This window comes from Gymnoscopelus microlampas (genome assembly GCF_963454915.1).
Source record: "Gymnoscopelus microlampas genome assembly, chromosome: 12".
In the NCBI taxonomy this organism is placed as follows: Eukaryota; Metazoa; Chordata; class Actinopteri; order Myctophiformes; family Myctophidae; genus Gymnoscopelus; species Gymnoscopelus microlampas.
Window position 1 is genome coordinate 12,227,309 of NC_139949.1, and position 22,741 is coordinate 12,250,049.

A 22,741-nucleotide genomic window follows, 5' to 3' on the forward strand; every position below is an offset into this window, starting at 1 on the left:
GAAATTAACCTAAATTAACTGCACCTGTTTTTGTCCTTGTCCTACAGTACCCTGTACCATGATCTTTGACTTTTTCAGGGATGCAGACAGAGGTGAGCTGAGGAGACTGCACACGAACTAGCTCTCAATATTTCTTTTTTCACACACTTGATTTTATCCCCAGGGTGCTGGGAACAATAGAAACATAACATGAGTGTTTCATGCAAGCTGTGCAAAGAATTATAAGTGTTTTCAATGGCAACAAATAGTCGTCGTCAATCGTGAAAGTGTAAATAAACTGCATTGGATCGGTTAGCTCATAGCCGAAACGTGTAAGCGTTCGTTTATTGGTGTGTGCCAATAAAAAAAACGGAGTACTTTGTCCTCCATTGATTTAAAATGTTGGATGTGCTACCTTTTTGGGATTTTTTCAATTCCTACTTTTGATGTGTATAATGGATTTTGAGTCTAGCACTCCAATGAGAAAACCCATTGTTGATGCGGAACCTATTTTTCTTATTCAACTACATACTACATCAAGGTTATCGTGAGTTTACGTAACAAAATAAGCCTGACTCTGGTTCCTAATAACCCTGACTCTGGTTCCTAATGACAGGGGAAGAGGATCTAAGGAGGAACCTGTAGGAATCTGAGCTTATCCTACTGAAGCTGGGGGATTTCGTAAGTCAGAAACTAAACAAAAGGAAAACAAATCTACGTAAACAAGTGATTACATTTTCCATTCATCACACTGGCAGATTTTTGCAGTTGTTCCAAGTGAAAAGTTTGACTTATTTAGAAGTAAGAAAAAAACCAAACCCTCGCAAGAATTGCAGTTTCCACAGGGGGACATTATCTTAAAATATTCCAGATTTCCTTCAGACTATAGGGGTGGTTTCGCTAAAAAGTGGTCGGATTCCATTAGAAATCACAGACATTATCTGGTTGTGTAACATGCTGGTGTAATGTCTCAACACGCGATAGGAAAACAAACGCAAAATAAAAGAAGCCACTTGGCCAGCCGACAGCCAGACGCACGTTTTGGATGAGGATGTTTTTTAAGGGTTCAGCAATAGAGATAATGCGAACAGAGGTCAACCTCGGGGATGGCCAAGGTGTGCTCTCTGCCTACAATCCCCTTTGCATCTCTCTTAGCTGTCTCTCCCTGCCTCTCATGCACCCATACAGTACGACGGTACGTAGTATACACACGCCTTATCGAATTAAGCTGTAATAGTCTTAGTGACTTCCTCTCAGAAACAGCCATCGCTCTGTCTCGTCTGTGGAGCATCAACACGCATGAGGTAGTGAATGGCTCCTTGAAATCACCACTGTTTGCTCAGGGTGACCCAGCTGAATGCTTTCTACAGTGTGCAATGCATTATCCCTCGGAATACCCAATAACGCAACAATGACAAGCCAAAATGAGGTATGCTGTACACGGATAATGAGTTCAATTAAACGTTGCAATGGGGGTGCACCAAAATGATCCCCTGATCGTCCTCGTTTGTGAGACATTGGCCCACTTTGCAGACCTGGTAAAGGCAGCGCATCCCAGCACTAAATAAAAAAATAAAAACTGAGAGATGCTTTGCTTGATGGAATACTGTATGGTGATGTTTTAATGAGTATGGCCACAAAATAGCTCATATGTTTGATATGTCAATGGCATTTGCAACCAATTACGCATAAAGGACTTTTGATCCATTTGACGACTTTCAACCTGCCGTCCCTATTTTGGGCATGTAATTATGGGCAAAATGCTCAAAAAAGTTAAAAAATGAATTTTAGATTGGCTATCGCTATTTGTCATACGCCGAAGTATACAGTAGGTGGCCAGTGACCAGTTTCACTTTCAAAACCTTTGAGATCATGCATGTCACAGAAACAAAATGCGGCACCGAACACCGATGGAATTTTGATCATGTGGATTGTGGAAGTTAAATGGTGGATTTGTGGATAGGACTCTATATGAAAAAAACGTGTTACATCAACAAAACGCATCACATTCTGTTAGCTTAACATGTATGATACTGTTTCACTGTATGGCACTGTTTCACTGTATGATACTGTCTCACTGTATGACACTGTTGCGGGAGCCATTCCACGTCAATTCTGCAGAGATCTGCAGTGCTTATTAGTGATCCCGATTCAGCTCCCCGTCTTTGACAGAATTACGAAAATACAAACAGCAGATGCCTTTTTGAAGCCGTTAATGCCTGCTAGATATGGATATAAAGCAGATGGCCCTGTCTACTCCAGGCAAGCCCACACTGAGTGCATGGGATTGCTCTAGTGCTGTGTCTGTGAGATGGTGTGTCATCTGCATCTCGGCTCCAAAACTCAGCACTGACACCCTGCTACTTTTAGAATAATAATACTGATGATTGAAAAAAATATATACATACTGTACTGCATACTTTAACCACTTAGACCCACTATGCTTGACCTGAGTTGGCACTCGGCGGGTAGAATAGTTTTTTTTTCTTCCCTCTACACCAAATCTCTTTGCCAAACAGCCAAATGATATGCTCACAATGTGTTTCGGCTAATGTTACCCCCCAGAATAGGGATTGCTATAGGGCTCAACCCTGTTTCCCTGTGATTATGCACAAACCCACAACCAATAAAAGGATTCAGATATGCATATACAATACTGCAAAAAAAAGTAATGGGCAATAAGAAACACATTTTTGCATAAGAAGGCTCAATCTGCTGTACAGATGCTAAGCAACGTTGAAGCTCAAACAATATCAACACTATTTGATACTGATAATAACACCAATACTGTCTGTTACTAATAATACTGTAGTAATAATGTGCCTGAGAGAAAGCGACCTGATGGCTCAAGCAGTTTGTACACAAACCACACAGGCACAGCAGACCTTGAGCTTTACACTGAGACTGTGACCTGTGTCAAATGCATGGCTACACTCTATACACCTCCATTCTTCCTATCATTAATCACTGTGCCATTTAAAGCAGAAATGCCCTGGAGATGATTTCAATAAAACCATACTTCTATGAGGAAGAAGAGGGCAGTATCTCGCCGCCATTGATTATATCTTCTCAGTTTGCAGGTATTTGCCTATTCAATTTCGGACTTTTTAAAAATGTATTTCAACTGAAAGTAACTGAAAGTTTCAACTGCTTGGGTTTCCCTCAGCGCGCTCGTTACTTTACCTTTTGCACCTGCGTAGAGCTATTAGTACAAAGGTTTGTTAATAGGCCCTGTCTAACTTATTTAAGAAAAACACTGACTGATCTCCATGCCCTTAACAGGCAAATAAAGACATTACAATGATAACTTTGAATGCCAGCTTGATAAGACCAACAAACCACTGGAGCTTGAAGCTTTCAGTCATGCCATGACATCTCTGTGTTCTTTCTGAACAACAAGAGTGTGCCATCTAATCTTATTTCTTGGCAGTGTTTACCCAACCTTTTCTGGATCGGGGGGCCCACTCGAAAAGTCTCGAAAGCGTTCACGGCCCACCCATCTGACCACTTAACACTGTGTTAAAAATGAGTGCATTTTCAGAGCATGCTTATTTTAATGATCGATAGGTTGTGTTCCAGCTTCGATCGATGGAACTAATGTAGTATACTTTATAGTTCCTATTTATTGGTATCGCAATGAAAACCTGAAGGCTTTTAAAGCAGTGGTTCTCAAACTTTTTCATGTCAAGGACCCCCAAAATGATGTGCATTTGGCCACGGACCACCATCTCAAAATATTTTGTTCCAGGGACCCCCCCCAGAAGTAAAGATTTGAGTTACAAATGTTGGCTTTAAAAAAATATATATACGTTCAAAGTTTTGCGCAAATTTTGCAGTGTTTTGCCAATTATTTGGGGGGGGCCACTTTCAATATCTTGACGGCTCATCAGTGGGCCCCGACCAACAGGTTGGGAACCTCTGCTGTAATACTGTACAGTATGTATAGGTTTCTACCCACTGAAGCACCTTGGCTGGCTCTCATATACAGTAAGACATATAAAACATATAAACGTCTCTGCCAAGGTGCCTTCTCAGGTAGCATGGGGAGTTTTATACCACTTTATTGCCTAATAGCTAAGCGTCGCTTCTACGGTTTCAGTCTTTGATTACAAATAGATTAGATTTTGCCCAGTTTTTCCAGTTGTGATGCACTTCCCCATTTTGTAACATTAACGGTAGCGTTTATGTCACGATATATTTAAATGTGCCGACAGTTTTAAGTGGTCCAGTGGATGCAGACTTAAAGGAACTGTGTTTCCGAGCTCTTGCATTTAGCCAAATCTGACTCGTTTCCAAATGGAATCAAAGACAGTTCAACGTCAAAACCAGAATAGCTCCCATACAGCCGAGATGAATGCAAGAGCACTTTGCCTTTTTAGTTTAGTAGATGCTGTTCATTATTTCAAAATTGAAATTCAGCCTTGAAGAACATAGCATGAAAAACATAACCGAATGAACCCTAGCGTCTCTATTCTGGGCGAACATTCTGTGAAAATAGCACAGATCAGCTATTTTCAGCAAAGAGATTTGGCATATGAGGGGGAAAAGGTACTGGACCTAAGATAGAGCTCTGGGGACTCCAGTCAACCAAGTAGGGTTAAAGTAAAGGCCAGTGGTGGAAAAAGTACTCAAATGTTTTACTCAAGTAAAAGTATCAATACTGCAATGTAGAAGTACTCTGTTACAAGTAAAAGTCCCAAATTCAAAATGTACCACTGTACAAAAGTATTGGTATCAAATTGTACTTAAAGTACCAAAAGTAAAAGTAGGCCTACTAAAATGTTTGAAAATAGCAGATCTACAAGCTCACAATGTGTCGCGTTGTGACGCGTTGTGAGCTTGTAGATCTGCTATTTTCAAATAGCCTAGGTATAAAATAGGGCTAAAGTGGTTAATGTATGTTTTATAATATAAATAATCATTTATATCTGCAAAGTAACTATTAACTAAAGTTTTCAAATAATTGTAGTGGAGTAAAAGTACAACATTTGCCTCTGAGATGTAGTGGAGTAGAAGTAGAAGTATTGAAAATTGGAAATACTCCAGTAAAGTAAAAGTACCTCAAAATTGTACTTAAGTACAGTACTTGAGTAAATGTACTTAGTTACTTCACACCACTGGAAAAGGCCTCGTTAATCACAAGGCTCACTGCCTTCTACAGCATCACAAGTTGTGATGAGGTAGACGTCAGTGAACCTTTGTTGGTACAGAAGTTGAAATTCTATACACTTTATTGTACCAAATGGGAAATTTGGCTAGCACCAAGGCATAACATTTTATTGGGTAAACACAAACTATACAGGAAAGATAAAACCCTTCTTTGCTAAGGTGGTTGTGTATCCTGCATCTTACTTGCATGAGCACTAGAGCAGTGGTTCTCAAACTTTTTCATGTCAAGGACCCCCAAATTGACACTTATTAGCCCGCGGACCCCCATTTGAAAAGATATGCCAGGGACCCCCATAAGAGAAGATTTTTACGGCTCTAGCATTGATTCTCAATCAATTTGTAATTTAAGGACCCCCCCAGTTTGACATGCATTAGGCTACGGACCCCCATTTAATGGCATTTCTATCTCTGGGACCCCAATTCATATTGTGAAATCAATGTTAATTTAACTCTGAGAATGTACAAATGGAACCAAATGGACCCGTTAGGGTCCATTTTGTTCCATTTGTACACTCTCAGAGTTACAGACCCATAAGGGTCCATTTGGTTCCTATAAATCATTTAGCTGGGGACCCCCTGGTATCCCCTCAAGTACCCCTGGGGGTCCCCGGACCCCACTTTGAGAACCAATGCACTAGAGACCATTATTTCTTTGAGTCTGCTTGAGCAAAGAGCAATGGCATAACTTGCACCAAGGATGTGTATCTAATAAACTACAAGTCAAGGCAAAGAGCATATTGCGTTAAAAAGGCCTCGGTAATTATAGACTAAAGGCCTTCATCTTCTAATGGATGACATACAGTACACTACTAATAGACACATTTTATGTGGAGAAATTACCAAAGTCTACCTAATTTTCAAATAATAACCTTGATCTTGTCAACAAAACAAGGTAACAATTAACATTAGCTACAGTTTATAATGGAATCAAAGGACCATACCTGTGGTCAGGCCTGTTTAGCCTACAAATCATAGTGTATAAACTTGACATTAATGCTCCCGTTCATTTCAGTATGGTAAGAAAATGAACTTGCAACAAATTACATGATTGTGTTTTAATCCATTACACGCGCACACTTATTTGAAAAGTCTAATCAAAAATAGGCGCTGGAGAAAAGATTGATGCATTGAATTAAATTCAAACGTCAATGACTTGATGTTCAGCCAACGTTTTAATGACTTTGGAGAAATGCAAAATCTAGAAACAAAAAGTCAACTGAAAAATGGCCCACAATATATGGACTGCGCAATGACAATGACCTGCACTTATTTCAATACTATCCCTTAACCCATTAAGACAGGGAGCGCATCTGTGTCACTTTAGATTTCTTTGGCTATTCAAAAATAGCAGATATTACAAGCTCATAGCGCGGCACCGAGTGCCGCGCTATGAGCTTGTAGATCTGCTATTTTTGAAAAATCTTGAAAAAATATTTTTCCGATATTTTTCAAAAAACTGTCAGCATTTAGAAAACATTTTTAAGAATCGCCTCAGGTCTTAAAGGGTTAAACCATTAGAGTGACACGTATCACATTCATGAATAAATAATAGTCCAATCTTTAAGTGAGCTTCCAGTATGTTCCCTGGTTGCAGTGAACCAGTGCATCCATAAAATGTACTTTACTATATAGACTATTGAGCTTTCTCAGGCAAACTGCAGGCATCACGAGTGACTTATGGAGTGAACGTTTAAAACTCTGCACAAATAAACAGCGCTAGATGATTTATACACACCATCACCACTGGATTCAGCCCCGTGTCTATTGCCTGAGGAAAGCCTAGTGAGCCATAGTCAGACAGCGCGGGGAATCAGGTTAGACAGAGTGTAAAGAAGACTGCGACATACTTCACCTCAACACAGGTTCCTCCTTGCCAAACAAATTAAACAAGCTTTGCCCTTGCCTGGAGACGTTTCAGAATAACACTGCACTCATCATTGGCTATTCAAAACAGATGCGTGACTTCTCTGCAACATGGAGTAGGCTTACACTTTTTTTTTTTTATGGACTTTTTTCTTTTTTTTTTGGCTCTCTGCGTCTCAAGCATGGTATGGCTCCTTTAGCTTGCGCATAACAAGGAGGTAATCATTGTTAAGTATGTATCACTTTCACTTAGAATCCAGTTAAAAAGGTCGCTGCGCTTAATGTGAAAAGGCAGTTTCAATACCAATACTCAACGCAATCTAAGAAAAGAAACTTGAGCCTGAAGCACACTAGAGGAATCAGAGGGTTGGCTCCCAACAGTGGGATCTGACAGAGCCAGAACAACTACTCTACTGTATAATATATGCGTATTTAATTGTCATTAGCCTTACTAGTGCCAGGGCTCTAAGGATGGCGATGTTGGTTGGTCTTTTTGTCCGTCTGTCCATCCATCCGTCCGTCCAGCCACCGCTTTGGTACCAAACAACAAATCTCAAAAAACTACTGGCAGGGGATTGCCATGGAATTTGCCATGCACAGTCATGCTCCTTTGAGGGTAGACCGACCCAATGATTTTGGTGACCCCAATGGCCTTTCCTAATGAAAGAACATGCACATCCAATCCCTAATAAGGCAGGTGCTGAGCAGAAAACAGATTAAAATAAAAGTTTATTTATTACATATTTATTACACCCACCATGTGCCTGTGTGCCAATGTCCTTTTCTCTAATGCCACCTGGAGGCCAACATTTGCACTTGAACACAAGATATCTCGAAATCCAATCGACAAATTGCCATGAAACCTACTGCGCTCAGCAACGATGAACCCTACTGATTTCGGTGACCCCATGGCCTTTATTTGGCACCACCCTTAGGCCAAACCATCCTCATGCACACATCTGAAAATATAACAGACAAACTGCCATGAAACTGTTGGGGCTCATCCGACCCTGGAGGAGGAACCCTAACCATTTGAATGGTCACCCATGACCATTCCTCTGGTGCCACCCTCAGGCCAAAAAATGTCACCTTTGCACACAACATATCCCAGAATCTAATGGCAGATTCCAGGATGAACGCTGCTGACTTTGGTGACCCCCGTGGCCTTTCCTTCCGCACCACCCTTCGGCCAAACTTTCATCTAAGTGTGAAGAAGAGCAACAAGAGGCATGTTTGTTCCGAAGATCAGATCAGATAAGATAAACCTTCATTGATACCTGGAGTGGAATTCAGGTGTCATAGCAGCAACAGCAGAGACAGTGAAACCCCAGGAGGTGCGGGTAACCACAGGTAAGAGGAACAGTCAAGAGTCAGACACTGACACTAGACATCTGCACTGGGTCTCTGAATGAATGAGACTTACTGTATGTATACTGTAAGCTATCAATAAAATATCTTATATTACAATTGGCTTAAGGGAGGACCAGTCGGCAGACGGGCCAGCCGGCAGACCATGTCGTCACGCTTAAGTCACGATGACTCAGCCATACAACCAGAGTTCTTCCCAATGCAGCTACAGCCATATACAGTATAGAGTGTATTGTCTAACCTCAATGTGTCGTCATGATGGCATTAGGCACAAACAAATCATTCAGCTCCATATATGGGCACAAAAAGGGGGCATGCCCATATGTAGGCATATACTGATGACATCAGCGATCTCCATATATGGCCAATTGGCCATAAAAGGGACATGGACTGACAGATACAGAGATCTCCAGGGGAATGTTGGTCGGATCGGGAGTGCGACGTAGGTGTGAGGGCCGCGTAGTGGCCCGAACCTCTGGTAGTCTATGAATACGCGCAGTCTATAAACAGTCTATCCTGACATCGTGATTCATGTAAAATGTGCCTCCCAGTGTGAAACACTCGACTCGAGCCCCAATACAAAACAACCCTGTCGCTGCTAATAAACAATTGACTTTTGAAGAATACTAAGCTTTGGCCCCAACAAGATATTTGATTTTATGTGATATCAGCTCGCTGGGGTTCCTCCAGTGTTCAACCACAGCTGTCTGATTACAGTAATGTGACCATTTGTTGCGCATGACACAAAAATCTGTGTGTGGGAGTGGGATTAGGAGCAGAAGCGTTTGAAACGACTTCGAACACTTTTCAAACAGCCACAGACAGTCTAGCATCTGAGACGTTTAAGAACAGATGATGCGCAAAATGAATTCGTACAGTTGAGCAATTCATTGTTTCCGCCGGCCATGTGTGCACATCGCTAAACAAATGAATTGACCAACAGTGACCCAGAGGTTTGAACTAAACTGATGCTTTGTAGTTGCAGAAGTTGTGTAGGGAACTCGCTGGACAGATGCTGTGTAACACCCACCCCCCCCCACAACCAAGCTACACACATCTATCTACACATCTGTGGCGTGACAGGGAGACAGGAACAAAACATAGAAACCAGTGGTGGAAGAAGTACTCAGATATTTTACTTAAGTAAAAGTAGCAATACTGTACCATAATGTAAAAATACTCTGTTACAAGTAAAAGGCATGTATTCGAAATGTTACTTGAGTAAAAGTACAAAAGTATTGGCATCAAAATGTACCTAAAGTACCAAAAGTAAAAGTACAAAAAGGTTTGAAAATAGCAGATCTACAAGCTCACAACGCGTCGCGATGCGACGCGTTGTGAGCTTGTAGATCGGCTATTTTCAAATAGCCTAAGTATAAAATAGGGCTAAAGTGGTCAATGTATGTTTCATAATATAATGATTTGTATCTGCAAAGTACAGTAACTAGTAACTAAAGTTTTCATATAATTGTAGTGGAGTAAAAGTACAATATTTGCCTCTGGGATGTAGTGGAGTAGAAGTAAAAGTATTGGGAATTGGAAATACTCCAGTAAAGTAAAAATACCTCAAAATTGTACTTAAGTACAGTACTTGAGTAAATGTACTTAGTTACTCTACACCACTGAGAAACACCTATAGATTACAATTAAAAGGGTGGCCAAAACTGAAAATACATCATTTGAAATATGAATTGTCCTTATAGCCTACGCCGTCTACCTAGTGAAGAATTATTGTCTGAAACAAAACAGTTTATTTGTCAAGGCAAATGGATGTTTCCATTGTGCCAGTGTGGAGCATGCGAGGCAAATTTCAACTACAAAACCCTTTGAAAAGCCTGTGTTAACAAAAGCCTGATACTGGGGCCGTTTGAAGCAGAACAGCAGCTGTGGACATGGGCTATAAAAGTCACATTCTAGAATAGATGCCTATCCTGTGTGTCAAGGAGCTAATGCCTTGGGGAACAGTTGGAAAATTCAGCACTCACCCCTAAGAAGGGTTAAAAAAATGAAGCGAGTCGCTTGAGCTAACAATGAGTTGCTTGTGTTATGGCCTTAACATCATTGTTTTACCTCTAAGAGGCTGGAAAAGGAGGTCTTTTTTGAAGCACCCCTTTGTGTTTTCTTTTCCAGACAAAACATTCCAGATAACATTCATGTTACTGTATGTCAAACCGCTGCTTATTGTCAAAAGGGCACACATCGCGTGGTGAGACACGCACACAGCACCGGGACTGGCCCACACTATAGACTATGCAGGAGTAGTGCTTCTCAAACATTTTCATGTCAGGGACCCCTAAAATGATAATGTGTTTGGCCGCGGACCCCCCATCTGAAATATTTTGTTCCAGGGACCACCAGAAGCAAAGATTTGAGTTACAAATGTTCTCTTGAAAAAAAAGAAAAAAAGAAAAAAAAAAAAATATATATATATATATATATATATATATATATATATATATACACGTAATATACATTCAAAAGTGCAAGACTTGCTGGGGACCCCCTGGTACCCCCCCAAGGACCCCTGGGGGTCCCCTTTGAGAACCAATGGTGCTACAGTAGTGGTTCTCAAGCCTCTGACTCTCAAAGACCCCCATTTTTGGTACTGCATGCATTAAAGCTACGTCGGACCCCCGTACCGGTATACAAATTGTTCCATTCGTACACACTCCCAGACTTACAGACCAGTAAAGGCTCTATTTTCATTCCTTAACTATCGATCATTTAGCCGGGGTTCCCCCCCCTGGAACCCTCTCGAGGACCCCTGGGGGTCCCCGGAGCCCACTTTGAGGTCCACGGGCTGCAGCGGTACACTCACCACTGTGCCACATCTGTTTCATGCTGCAAAAGACATCGCTTTCAAATAACCCATGGAGGGCTCAATTTAAAGCTGCAATCCATAACGTTCATGTCCTCCCAGGGACTAATCTGGGTCTCCCTCTCTCGCATGAGAGACCGCGTTTCTACAACTCTGCCAGTATAAGAGACCCCATCTTAGCCAGGGGAGATATTGCACCATGAGCCTCAGGCAGTATGAGTTGTCAACCAGTACTGTAGTTTTAACCTATTAAGACCTGAAGCCGATTCTACAAAATGTCTTCTAAATCCCAACAGTATTCTGAAAAACGTGTGTTTCTATATCAGTGGTGCTCAAACTTTTTCATGTCAAGGACCCTCAAAATGATCCTTGTATTTGACCGCGGACCCCCATCTTCAAATATTTTGTTCCAGGGACCCCCCCAGAAGCAAAGATTTGAGTTAAAAATGTTCGCTTTAAAAGAATATATATTCAAAGATTTGCACACATGTTCACGGTTTTTCATATATAGCAGATCTGCAAGCTCATAGCGCGGCACTCGGTGCCGCGCTATGAGCTTGCATATCTGCTATTTTTAAATAGCCAAAGTGTAAAATAATCAAATCAAAAAGTGACACAGATGCGTTCCAGGTCTTAATGGGTTCAACCTGACACCAGGGTCTACGTTTCTCAGAGTAAGGACACCACGTATAAACACTGCAGATGTATTAACAGATTGCATTAACAGACTCTACCATACAGATTGGTTAAAATAAAGTTTTAATAATACCATTATTATTTAATCATTAAAATAAGCTCTGGATTGCCGCTTTAAGCTATTTTGCGCTACTCTGACAATTCCCAGCTATCATCTTTTGGCATCTTACAATGACGGTTTGTCTACTATACTAAAGAAACAGCTTGTGCTTACCACTTGGCAAATTGTTCCTAATTTCAACACCAAAATGTGCAGCCAAAGGCGTGCAATGATAGCAGTTAGCAGTTATGCTAATCAAACGATATGTCAGTGTTCATTACACAATCATCTCATCTCTACCTAACGCCCAGATACCAACTTGGAGTTAAGACTGCTTCCAATGTGCTTAAGTGCCATTTTACTAGTAAATAATGCAATTTCCTTACAGCACTGAGAGCTTATAACCTCTTAAGGCAATTTTATACTACACGTATTGCACGGAAATAGTGACAATATCTACACGCTCACAATGCATTGCATCGTGATGTGTTGCTGCAAGCTTGTAGATCTGCTAATTTTAGCTGTATCTAAAAACAAAATATGTTTTTTGGAAATCTTTGAAAGTCGTTAACATACAGTACTTTTAGCACACAGAATGTAAAGTATTATTATTAATCTAAAAAATGGTTTCTGGTCGTGATCTGGTCAGGGCCCAACACTTGTGAGATTTGTGACCGTGTCTGTGCTTTCCACTTCCCAACTTGTAGTTGGTAATTAACAATGACAACTTCAATCCAGCATTCCAACAGGATCTTAACAACAACCAACACTGTTGACAGGGTTGATTAAAAAGAAAATATCCTTTTAGATTTTTTATTTTATTTAATCAAACATCTTTAAAGTAATACTAGGTAACTTTTTCAACAAAACGTTAAATTGTATATCTTTTGTGAGTGGCAAATGTTTCACAAGACTCACTCCATGAATTTCACCCCCGAAGCCTTTTCTATTATAATTTCTATTGAAAAGGTGGCTTGTGAGCCTTTCCCGCGAAAATGACGTCATCCGGCTGGAAAACGGAAATGGAGATGCACCGGTTTCCTGTTTGGCCAGGAACTACCGCACCGGTTTCCTGTTTGGCCAGGAACTACCGCGCTAATAACAAAAAGGAATCTCACGCTGTTTTCAAGAGATTGTAGGATTTGAAGATCGAAAAACAACAGAAAAAGAAAACACAGCTCACGGTAACTAAAGCTCCACTGGCTAAGAGAAACGATCCACAGATAGTATAAAACAATTAAAAGAACGCTTTTTGAAACGCTTCCGTCTTCCGGTGAAAACAAATGGAATTCTGGGTAACGGAGGAATAAACGAACGGCCTGCAGTGACGGTAATGACCAGCAGAGGCTGCTGAAAATCGTTATTTGTGGACCTGCATTGTATTACTTTAAAGAGAAATGTTTTCATTTGAGTACAATTTTACTTAAGTAGCAATATGCCTGTTTGAGTAAAATATTAAAAAATGTAATTAGTAGAAATAATTGAGTCTTTGCATGTGTCACCAGATTGTCAGTTAAAAATTGGATGTCAGCAAAAAACCTTGTGCTGGATCCTCCATCACGTTAAATGAAATCAGTCACAATAGGAAGCCATTATCAAACCTCATTACACAAACTATTAGCTATGCCGTGACCATTTCCTGATCTCAGGTCAATCACAATTTAAAATTACAATGAGTCATAGTGTTCTCTTGTCTAAAATGCACGTGTGTGTGTGTGTGTGTGTGTGAGTGTGGATTTAGCAATTTCATGAATATAGTACACTGTTGTACATTACATCCTTGCCAAGTTCTCATTAGTCACTTCTTCTTCCTCTGTAAAAAAAGAAAGGAGGGAAAAAATGCTTGAAATGCCAAACCACCAACAAAGGAGGGAACTGAAAACCACAGGTCGAGATTTCCAACATGAAAGGGCACATCTACTGCACGGCTGCCTTGTTATCTGATGATAAACAGTTGTCTCGTTTGTCTTAACAAGTTACAGTACCACGTGTGGCACAGCTGCGTACCTCAGTGCAGTGATTCTCAACCTTTTTCATTCCCTTTTTCATTCCCATTTTTCAAGGACCCCCAGTTTGACATGCATGAAGCCACAGACCCCCCCATTTGGTATGATTTTTTTTTTCTTTTTCCTGGGAGCCCAATGTACACTGTAAAATCCTCAGTGGTCTTCACTGATGCTGCATTGATTCTCCAGTGGTGTCACGCACCAGAAATAGCAGATCCACAAGCTCACACCGGGCCGCACGACGTCACAAAAGTGTTATCCTTTTTAGCCTTAATGTCTGACTGTACCTCGTGCTGTTTACATTTCTGACTAATAAAGTATTCAATCAATCAATCAATCAATCAATCAATCAATCAATCAATATGACAAAGTATCAATCAGGCTTTAATGCTCTACCGCGACATTATTTCATGCTATAACCCAATCAACCAGAACTTTTGGCACTTGTTCTAATATCAATGCACACATTTACAGTACAATATTATTGAAACATTTTGGCAAAATTGTTATTCATTTGGGAACCTACTTGACAAGAAGAAAGTGACTCCCAGTTCCTACCTGGTTAGCTAAACCATTTCGAGTAACGGAGTACCCCTAACGCGTTAGTTTTGCATTAGCGTAATCGGTCACTTAGTTACTTTTTTCCGAAACATTGGCGTTACATTCTTACATTTAAGACCTATATCTCCCTGTTCCTTCTGTTCCCACAAAGGAAAAGGAAAATCCATCCGACGCACTTGAGCTGTTTCCTGATAAATGACGGAGAGTTGCACGGATGGTACACACAAATCGGTGGCCGATGCCCTGGCTGTGTGTTGATTGCGTAATAATTGTATTCAATAGGTCACCACTTTGGTGTGACAGTGTCACACGGCTGACGGTACTACTGGTTTGGTTTTGTATTATATTAATTTGTCGCACCTTAGTGCGACAAATGAATATAAAAAATATGGGATTTTTAAAATTTTCTGTAAAATATTCCAAGTTACTAGTCTACGTATCAAAATTACATTGTGGAATCCTTGGAAACAAGTTCATGACTGAGGCGAGAAACATTTAAGAGAAGGCACTCGGGTGGCGCAGTGGTAGAGTCCCTGCCCATCCGGCTTTGTCGGGCGTCTATGCGAACACGATTGGCAATTGGTGTTCGGGGGAGGGAAGCCGGGCAGGGAGGGTGATATTGGTCATCGCACGTACTCCTACGCGCTGGGAGCGGCACCTGTCGGCGGGGAGTGTTGGGCGGGAGGAGTAGGACAAAGGTTCTACGTCCTCCCGGTGGGGGCTCCTCACTGGCAGGTGAGTCAGTAGGATACAACACAGAAAGGTGCGTTGGGAGGAATCAATTGGCACAATGACTGAATTGGGGTGAAAAATGGGGTAAAAAAGGATTGGCTTGTTGGTTGTTCTTGCTTCAGCATCTTAAAAACATATTTTCAAGAACTGGTTGGTGTGTCCAACCGATATGCACATATACAGGGTATATAGCCTATACTGATGACATCAGGGATCTCCATTTATGGGCACAAAAGAGACACAGACAGATGGGTACAACTGGTACACTGTCAAGTCACTATGACTCAGACATATTGGTCGGATTGGCGGTGTGACGTAGGTGTGAGGGCAGTGTAGCGTAACCTCTAGTATGCATAATGTTTGTTCTTGTATGTATGTGATTTCTCTCCCCTCCTTTTTCCAGGATGGGACCGATTCTTTAAGAAAGAGAAATCTGAAGGTTCACTATAGTGTTTTAAACATGATTAATGGCCTTTTCATCCCCTCTTTAACCTGTATTCACTGTCACCCTCCATTGAAAATGTTCTAATAAAACAGATGTACCATAAAATACTTTCCCTTTCAAAACAGTTTGATGAGAAAATGGCTGCATCCCAGTTGGCACAAAGTAATACTGAGATTGATGGTCTCTTGATTGGAAAGAGACAAAATGTGCACAATATTTACAAGATGTACTTGTATTTCCCAACGTTATTATTACTATTGTCTCCGCCAGGCGGAAAGGCATGGCCGAGACTGGGTTTTGCACCCTGTCTGTCTGTCCGTCCGTCCGTCCGTCCGTCCGTCCTATACAGATATTGTCCAAACATCAGGAACGATTAAACGAAACAGGTCCTTCAGATTTTTCATGTTCCATCCTGATGGGCTTCCAAAGTTTGCAGGAATCCTCCGTTTTGAACAAAATGCCTCAAATCATGAACACAGCATGCAATTTCCGTGAAATTTTGCACGCACATTCCCACTAGGCTGAGGAAGAAATGCCACTTGAAAATGTTCACGTTCATGGTGGCGCTATAACGGGCCGATTCGTGTTTTTACCTATAACTGCACCACCGATCTGTGTAAAACTTTGAATGCGCATTCCCTAGAGGCCAAAGAAAAACCTTTGCCCTGCATTTTTCACATCTGCCTTTTATAGCGCCACCAGGAGGCTGACTTATGTAAAACTTCTTTTTAAATATTACTCCTTCAGATTTGATCCAAATTTCACGCAAATCGGTACGCATGATCTCTATAGTCATGTGATCAAGACGGATCTGTCAGATTTTTCATAATGCATACTGATAGGCGAATTCCCAACATTGCTGTCCCACAATAACCTACCTGGCCTGTCTGAGACCTGTGCTCCGAGGAGCACTTTTTCTAGTTTTTTAATAATTTTTCAGGTGCTGTCTGTACGTATATAAGTGTAATAATCAAGTGAGTAAGAAACTGAGACTTTCTGAACATAATTTACCAGCTATACATGCTATATTGAATCACAGGCAGTGAGAACTGAACAAGCTATCACCCCCAGGGATCCATAAATCAATCCCCTATTTTATAAGTAGCAAAAATAGCCGATAAGCTCACAGTGCGTAAAATCGTGACACGTTGTTAGCTTGTACTGTAGATTTGCTATTTTTAAAAATGTTAATGCCAAAATAGGGATGCCAGGTTGAAAGGGGTTAAGGCTCTCTGTGGGATTTATAAATATTTAACAAGAGTTTGTGACTAAATAATAACATTGGATCCACTGGAACAGAGGTTCTTTTTTCTTTCTCCTGAAAAGTAACTGTTTTGGACATACAAGGACAACAATGAAATGCAGTGTCCAGATGAAGCACTTAGTTTGCCAATACACCTTTGCGCTGAAAAAGCCAAAACAAACTCGGCCTGAAACACACAACTGGAATGAATGGCAATGAGCCACACAGTGTCAACTATGCACACTTCTACACCGCAAAGCTGGTAATTAAACTGACAGTGTCAAATTCAGCCCGTAACCACTTATACCCTACAATTAGTTGACCGGAATCAACTTAGTTGACTGACACTTAGTTGACAGGGGATATAGCCTGTTATACCCTACACTTAGTTGCCCGGAATCCCCCAGGACTCTATACTAGGGGCCCTTTTCACTCTACACTAAATGTATCCGCAGAAAATAAGCAATCTACAAGCTCTGCAAGTGTCGCAACCCTGAGTATATTGGCACCCAGGGTCTTGCATTGTGGCTTGCCTTGTTTTGTTGGCTGCTGCCCACCCATAGAACTTGCTGTTGTTGTTTTTCAAGTAATGCTGTGGTTATTTAAATTACACATTGTGCTGAAACCAAACTATTGCATCAAGCCTTTGCATACTTAGAGGTAGAGGTGAACATGATGGGTGGTTTCACCTCTTCAGATGAACATACCCTTTGAACCCCACCCTCCACTCCACTCGGACCAGGGGTCGCATCCCACCCCGTCCGTTGCCCCGTGACCAACCCCAATAAACGTGTGCGTGAGCACGTGCATGCACTCGCGCGCACACACACACACACACACACACACACACACACCCCATCCAGCCAGCCTGTAACAAGATGATGAGCTGCTCGTGTGGCCCTCTGTAATGAATACAGAATACATCTTGACGTACTGTGCAGAAATGAGAGGATCGTTGGGTGTATATTAATGATCATGGATGGACGGTCAGTTTAACGTGGTCTGTAGGGCTACTGCAGAGCAGGGTGACCCAGATTTATGAAAGGGACCAGGTTATACCCATTGAAAGCAGAGAATCCAGACATCCATCTTATGTGATAGACAGACTGCCTGAAGCACTCTCTCTCTGTCTGTCTGTCTGTCTGTCTGTCTGTCTGTCTGTCTGTCTGTCTGTCTGTCTGTCATCAGTACACGCGCACTTACGCACGCACGCACACACACACGCACGCGCACGCATTACATAACGTAGCATTCTCCGTTCGCAAAAGCATATCCAAATTTACAGTAAGTCCCTGTTCTGTTCACGGGGGCAGTGCAAACAGACGCGAAAGGATCTAAACAAATACTTCAAAAATACCACCCAGACATAATTCTCTGCACCCTGTGGTAGAGCTTTTACTGTGCAAGCTGCCAGTGTAACTGCTGAGACTTAATCTCCTTTATTAGGGTGGAAATCTAAGTATGGGCGCTCAATGGGGGGTGGGGACCGGGACACAATACAAAACGCTTGGCTCTCTGTGTCTTTCTTCTGATGTGTGTACACGTCCCAGGCCTCTTGAATTGTCCCAGGGCCATTTTCGGGAACCAGTGGAGATGCAGGTACTGTGTTACCACCCCAGGAGATCATTAAGAGGCTAGATTACACACACACTTGCACTCAAACACCGCACACTCACACGCATCAGCACACAGACGCGATTATTAAACCACTCATTTTCCCATAATGTAGCATACTGTTGTCACTGCAAGTCCACGGACGCACGGCACGCACGCAGGCACACACACACGCACGCACGCACGCACGCACGCACACACACACACACACACACACACACGCACACACGCGTGCAATCCTGTATTCTGGTAGTGTCCTAACAGAGTACTTCTACATTGCAGTATTGATACTTTTACTTAATTAAAACATTTGAGTACTTTTCCCACCACTGCAAAGATCCGAAACACTTCCTTACTAGACTGACGCAAAACAGTGACACAAACTCCGTGGGAGCTCGAGCAGTCACTGCAACTGACTAATCGTGTGCCATTATCAATCTCTGCCCCGAAACGTGCCCTGAAAATATTCTAAGAAAGAGTTCTCACTCAGCCATACATTTAGAGCACAGCTGGACAAACAGGATACAAAGAACACATCAGCTTAGGTTGCGTCGCAGAAGTAAAAACAGCAGAAATTCTTGCTGTATTTATTTGCAGCTGTAATTGATTTATACCTCGTTCGTGGCCTATTACTACTGCTGTGTGCTTGTGTGGTCGGGTATGTCTGTTGCTCTCTGTGGAACCAATGTTTTCAAATGTGGTTTATTAATACGCTACATCCCAAACCACAATCCGAGGTACAGTAATTCATGGCAACGGCATCATTTGATAAGGAACCAGCACGGCATTGAACAGGTGTGCAGAACAGATGAACTCTGCCACAGAGTAAAATCTGGCACGTACTTGTAACCCGTACTTATTATTGTTTTTTTGCTGTGTACTGTAGCATAATCTTAGAAATTCTATATGGTGGAATCTTTTCTCGCTGCCTATTTTGCGCATTTATATATTACATTCATACGTGCATTAAAGACAGGCTGGCGGTTAATATCTTCAACTTTGCTGGTGCAACAAAAAAGTGAAAAATGACCTCAGACTCCCAAAATGACTTTATCAGACCCTAGCCAATATCAGGCTGGAATGACTTAAAAATCCTCCGGGACCCACAAAAGTCATCGCATTTTATGAAAATTCCATGCTAGCATCAAATGGTGTATCTATTTGCAGAGAAACTTCATGTAAGCCTTCTGCTTCACATCTTTATTCAAGTACGTCTTCTTTTTTAAGAACTTTGTTACCGATACAAAAAGGGACATCACCGACGCTTCCACGAATCGCAGCTATAGTTGGGATTCTCGGTGTCATGCGGATAAAACAGTGCCAAGGAATAAAGCATCAATGCAAAACTAACTCCCACTTTTCTGCTAAGTTATACTAACGGCAGTTATTCAAAGTTCCTACTGTACGTGGAACGGGAGTTAAAACCCACCCACGCAGCTCAACTGAAACCACGTCAAGGTTTACAAAGTGAGAGGGCATATCCCTACATGTCCAACCCTGGCTGTTGTCTACTCAACGTTTCCTTCTGTTGACTGAATACATACTGTATATGAATGGAAAGGAAAACAAGCCTCGGATACGGACTTGTATCCGAGCCAAGAACGATGAGGAACAGGCCCCCCTCCCCCGGTGTCAGAATACATCGGTATTGTCCCGTTCTGTGTGTCATCATGAAACAGGGGGGAGGGGGGGGGGTTGGGCTTTCCTTATGACCCGAGGTCAAACTACAGTGACATGCCACGGCTTGCTACAGCCGCTGGGTGAGCAAGCACATTGCTACGTTCGCTGAAGGACTCCGAAAAAGACAGGCAGCAGCTGCCATAGCGATCCCCCAACAAACGTCAAAGTCTGGCCCCCAGGAAACAGCGGTGTGACAAGTCTCTCATCTCTAGATGACGCACCACCACCACCGCCGTTCGTTCCAGCGCCAAAGCCTGGTATTATAACGTGCTTAACACACAGGGACTGTAGCCACTTTATTACTAATTATCTTTTTTATTAACAATGTGTTTAAGGAGTACCGTAGCGCAGTGGTTCTCAAAGTGAATTCCACGGACTCTCTTGTCCCTTACAGGTCTGTAACTCTGACAGTATACTGTCAGAGTTAGGGGGAGACCTTGAAACGTTAAAGTTTGAAGAACCAACTGGCGTAGTACCGTACGCTGTCCCGACATCAAAGAGTCTCTCTCCCCAAAACGAGGGTCACGTTGGCGTCGGTGGAATTCGGACATTGTGTCAGTGCTGTTACAGTGCACAGTAGAGCGCTTGTCGGGGGGGGGTGGGGGGGGGGGGGGGCATCGCATCGCGGTACAAAGTGAGAACCGTGAAAAAAGCGAGTAACAGCCAGGAGCAGCTGTCAGGGATCTTGAAAACAGCTGTATTCCGGGGGAGCTGTGAGGTCCAAGAGGAGCCTTCGTCTCGGAGTCTTGTTTGGAGGTTTTTTTTTTCACCTCTGGTGTGCTCAGAGAGAGAGAGAGAGAGAGAGAGAGAGAGTCACGTTGTGTCTCGGACCCCCTTGTGCGCACCGACTGATACGCTCTCTCCAGCCAGATGTGCTGGAACACGCTGCCCGCATTTCAGGACCCCATTCATGTGACAACCTGGCGGCAAGCTTTGACAAGACCAGGGGGCTAATTTGTCCCTCAACTTCCGTACCACTGGTAACACATTCTCTCTCTCTCTCTCTCTCTCTCTCTCGCTCTCTCTCTCTCTCTCTCTCTCTCTCTCTCTCTCTCTCTCTCCCCAAGACACACTCACTAATATTCACATGCATACACACACACACATGCACGCACATGCACACACGCCTACACACACACGCACACACGCACGCACGCACGCACGCACACGCACACACACACACACACACACACACACACACACACACACACACACACACACACTCACTCCAACACAGTCTTTCACACCTTTAATCATTTTTTTTTCTTTTTTTACCTTTGGTCGGGTCACTCTCTTTGTCCTTCTGTCCTTTGCCTCCTTTGCCTCCCTTCCTTCTCCCTTCCTTCCTTTCCCTCTTCTTGCCCTCGGACATCGCTGCCAGAAAGAAAATAATAAATCCTCTCAGGGACAAAAAAGGAGCAAAAAAGGAGAAAAAAAAGGACGCCGCGCGCAACGCAAAAAAAAAAAAAAAAGGGTAGTCCTCTTGGGAATGTGTGGCAGGCAGGACACCAGTACTCTGAGCCTGCTGGAGCGTTTCTGCTCCTATATAGACTCACACCAATCAACCAACGCTAAGGAACCACCTACTCACAGTAGGGCAGAGACAGAGAGAGAGAGAGAGAGAGAGAGAGAGAGAGAGAGAGAGAGAGAGAGGGAGAAGGGGAAGGAGTGAGGGTGGGAGGGGAGGGTGGGAGGGGAGGGAGGGAGGGAGGGAGGGGGGGTGGGGGAACAGTACAGAGCGAGAAAAAGGTAGAGAGAGACACGGCTCGGAGGGAAAAGAGAGAAAAAGGAGGGAGGGAGGGAGGGAGGGAGGGATGAGGGAGAGAGAGGGAGGGAGGGAGCGAGGAAGGCATTTCCCATTGCTTGAAGGCAATCAACTGTTCCCTGTGCTCTGGATCTATCAGATAAGCTTTTGGCTCTTCCAGGCCCCGCAGCCGTTTGGCTGCAGCCCTTGACACAGACATGGGGGTCCGTCCACACACGGGGACCCCCCCGCCACACAAACAAGCCAGGGTCGGAGGGCCCATGCATGCATGCATGGAGGCTTTTGCCCTGGTCCTGGGGACCTGACCTGCCCCCCCCCCCCCCACCCCCCCCACCCCAGAGTTGGTCTTCCCCCCCCCGGAGCATCTTCTATTTCCAAATGACCCGTACCTAATATGGGGTAGAGGAGGCCTGTTAACTTAGCCCCCCCAAAAACCCCTGACTACCCACCCGCCCACCCACCCCCGGCCCTATGCTGACCCCACCCCAAGCTCATTCAGAGTAAAGGGGAAGAAGACCCACACCCTTTGCCAGGGGTTTGACATGGGGGTCTTTACATACTGAAAAACACGCGGAGGTCCCAAAAACACATCCCAAGCACATCTGGTTCAGATTTGCGCGAGCACGAAACGCGGCGGAGCTACATAGCGCCGGGGTCTGGGGATACATACATACGTGCATGAAAGCAAAAAGTGAAATGAAATGCCGATTGTCAAATCCTGAGTCCGTGACAAAGATCGCTGCTTGAAAGAATTTGCACACA

The 22,741-nt window shown here is 43.0% G+C and overlaps 1 protein-coding gene across 3 annotated transcripts in view; it reads right to left on the minus strand.

Moving 5' to 3' along the window:
- nrg2a (neuregulin 2a) overlaps window positions 1-21,737 on the minus strand; it is a 100,249-nt gene extending 78,512 nt beyond the window's left edge. For 2 of the 3 annotated variants that reach the window (XM_084075184.1, XM_084075182.1), the window contains exon 1: window positions 21,490-21,737. In XM_084075184.1, the coding sequence (XP_083931310.1) occupies window positions 21,490-21,586 (97 nt within the window). In that variant the 5' untranslated portion in view covers window positions 21,587-21,737. The remainder of the gene's footprint in view (window positions 1-21,489) is intronic. The other variant, XM_084075183.1, reaches the window with a different exon arrangement.
- Window positions 21,738-22,741: the final 1,004 nt, after the last annotated feature.